The sequence below is a fragment of the Alligator sinensis genome, unplaced genomic scaffold (genome assembly GCF_000455745.1).
Source record: "Alligator sinensis unplaced genomic scaffold, ASM45574v1 scaffold366_1, whole genome shotgun sequence".
Taxonomy (NCBI): Eukaryota; Metazoa; Chordata; order Crocodylia; family Alligatoridae; genus Alligator; species Alligator sinensis.
The window spans coordinates 55331-58246 of NW_005841851.1; the positions used below are offsets into that span (position 1 = coordinate 55331).

At 44.3% G+C, this 2916-nt stretch overlaps 1 protein-coding gene across 1 annotated transcript in view; it reads left to right on the forward strand.

Annotated features, from left to right (window-relative positions):
* The first annotated feature begins 326 nt into the window (after positions 1-326).
* SLC25A33 (solute carrier family 25 member 33) overlaps positions 327-2916 on the forward strand; it is a 29331-nt gene continuing 26741 nt past the window's right edge. Inside the window, exon 1 of the mRNA XM_025211092.1 lies at positions 327-491. Coding sequence (XP_025066877.1) covers positions 459-491 — 33 coding nt within the window. The 5' untranslated portion in view covers positions 327-458. The remainder of the gene's footprint in view (positions 492-2916) is intronic.

The window sequence follows — 2916 nt, forward strand, 5'->3', positions numbered from 1 at the left end:
CTTGCAATAGTTAACAAGGCAAATGAGTCTGTGCCCAGGCTGGCAGGTATTCAGGACAGCTTTCCAGGACTGCTTGGAAGCAGGGAGGGAGCAGGTATCTAACGTGTCTCTTGAGGACAACACTCAGAGCAGTCACTTGGGGTTGGGTGTGCAACCATGTGCAACTACAAAAGTCATATGTAGTGATGACATTTTGCTGAAGTCATATGCACTGATGACATTTTGCTGAACTACGGTTAAATGAAATGCCGCAGGCCAAATCATGCCCTCGCGTGTTGTTCCTTTTGACTTTAGTGGCAGCTGTGGGGAAGGAATCCAAAGGCGCAGTTGAGCCTGTCGACTTCAGGCAACTTGACAGACCGTCACTTAACTGAGTGTGGGAACAAAAAACTGTTTGCTGGGCATTTCTAGAACTCCCCCCATCAACTGCAGTTAGAAAACGGAGGCTGTGAAAGTGCATGGTCTGTGTCACTATGCTGACAACCAAGGAGGTGAAAAAGTTGTGAGAACTTAGCATTTCTGATAAAAATCATTTTCTTAGACATTCGGGGCTGTCTTCCAAGCAGGAAGAGACTTTGGCTCTCTTTTAAATTTTATTTTTGTGTTAATCCATTCTGTACAAGGGACTGACTTTTCTGAAGGTGACGGATTGATATAAGGCCTATAAGCATTTCTCTTAATAGATTTTTCCCCCTCTCTGGATAACTTTGTAAAGTATTTTTAATAGAAATCCCCATAGGAATGTTGTGACTTGGTCTTATTTTATGGTTAACATTTTTACTAACAGCATTTAAGTGATTGGATACGTATGGGTCTGTTGTTATTACAAGTCCTTTTTTAAAATAAAAAGAACTTCATTACAAACCTTCCCCCAGTACTTGCTAGCTGACAGTAGTTCATTGGTCCCTGGGAAGTAGATTGCTGGCCTTAATCTGTTCAGCAGTGGACCATTGCTTATTCTGTTGCTAAGTAGAGGACTTCAGTCTCCAGTGTCCTCTGGCAACTTTCTGAAACATTAAGTTCATTTAATCTAAGTATTAGAAACAACAAAACTGAATTTTATTAAGGCACTCCCTTGCTCCTTGCTGGCTCTGAGTAGCTTGCATTGTTTTAAGTCCATTTTTTTTATTGTTTGCATTACAGTAATGCCTGGCACCTTTCACTGAGAGTGGAGCCCTAGTTTTTTATTGTATCTGTTCAGATAATAAAGATGTCTCTCCAGGACCCAACATGTCTTAACAGAGCTCAGTATATAATACGTGCAAGGAACTTGAATCCCCTGAGCATTATAGTATGGTATGTATGACTGTGGCCAGCCAGTTACCCCTTTTCTTTCATCTCAAAGACCTGCTCTGAGTTGTCTCTGTGGGTCCTGACATTGAACAGGGAATCTTTGCAGCCTGCCTGCGAAGGCATCAAATCTGAGCTACTGTAGATTGGGTTAGTGTGAGGGAGACCAGAGTCCCTTTTAGGAGAAGCCCTGCCAGCCAGCCCATCTTGCAAAGAGAGGAGAATCCATCTTAAGTGCTGCTGGTGACCCTAGCTGTGGCCACCTGGGAAGGAGAGAGAGGTGTTTTTTCTCGGGGAGGCTCAGCTCTCTACAGACACATTCAGAGGAGATGGTCCCAGTTCTGAAGATCTTACAAAGTGTCAAAGAGAAGAAATATTGAAATTCCCCATTACAGGTGGGGATGCAAGACAAAAGCTAATTCACTTTCCTAATCCCAAAGGCCCTCCTTCCTGTTGCTCATTCACTTCAACAGAGAGGCCACAGTTAGCAGGTAGAAGTCAGGTTGTATCAAGCCTGCTGGTGGGACTGTACATTATTACTCTCTTGGCTGGAGCTGGAGTTGCTCTCGTGCTGCTAATACAGTATTGTGATGCACATCAGAAAATGCCATTAAAAATGAAAATGACAAAGGGAGTGAAGGCTTTCCATTGAGCTCATGTGGCGGCGACCTTTGTCGTATGTATTTTTGCTTTTGGACATCACGTTAACAATATAAGGGCTGCTTTCTGTAGCATAGCAGCAAGTGAAGTTCCCAGGTAGCCTCAGAAATGCTGCGTTACTTGGCGTTTATCATTTACCTGTTCCCCATGTGAGGTCCTCTTTATACATGAGCACATGCACGAAGCCTTTTCAGCCTCGGCAAGCGGAGGCTGAGGGGGGACCTGGTGGCTGCCTACAAACTCATCAGGGAGGATCAACAGCAAATAGGCAGAGCCCTTTTCTCCCCAGCGCCACCTGGGGTGACAAGGAACAATGGTAAGAAGCTGATGGAGAATAGGTTTAGGTTAGAGATGAGACAATATTTTAGTTAGGGTGGCCAAAATCTGGAACCAACTTCCTAGGGAAGTGGTCCTCGCCCCTACCTTGGGTAAATTAAAAAAGAGTTTAGATGATCACCTGTCTGGGGTCTTGTGAACCCAGCATTCATTCCTGCCTGTGGCAGGGGGACAGGCTAGAAGATCTTGTCAGGGCCCCCGGGACCCTACCTAATATGAAACGCCACCCACTTCTGTAATGACTTTCCTGTTTTCTTCTTTGACATCTTTTACACAAAGAACTTAACTCGTGATTTGCTTCTACTATGATTTCTGAGGAATTAGCCAGTTGCAGTGGTTCAGTTAGTCTGTTGGGAATAGCTGTTTGCAGGGGAAAAAACACTACTTGCACTTCAGTTGTGTGCTCTGTCTTTCTTCTATCCATTGTTGCTTGAGCTTATGTCCAATTAGAGATTGGGCTACTCCTGCGTTTTGGCCACTCTTACCCTGTGTAGGATGGGCACTGGTTAAACAGCCTGTTTCAAAGAGCTTGCAGTCCAAAGCCCTGAACTCGCACATATTTCTGTATGTGCTTAACTTGTAGTTGTATGTTATTTGCTCTATTTCCAGATAGGAAACTGAGGCAGGGAA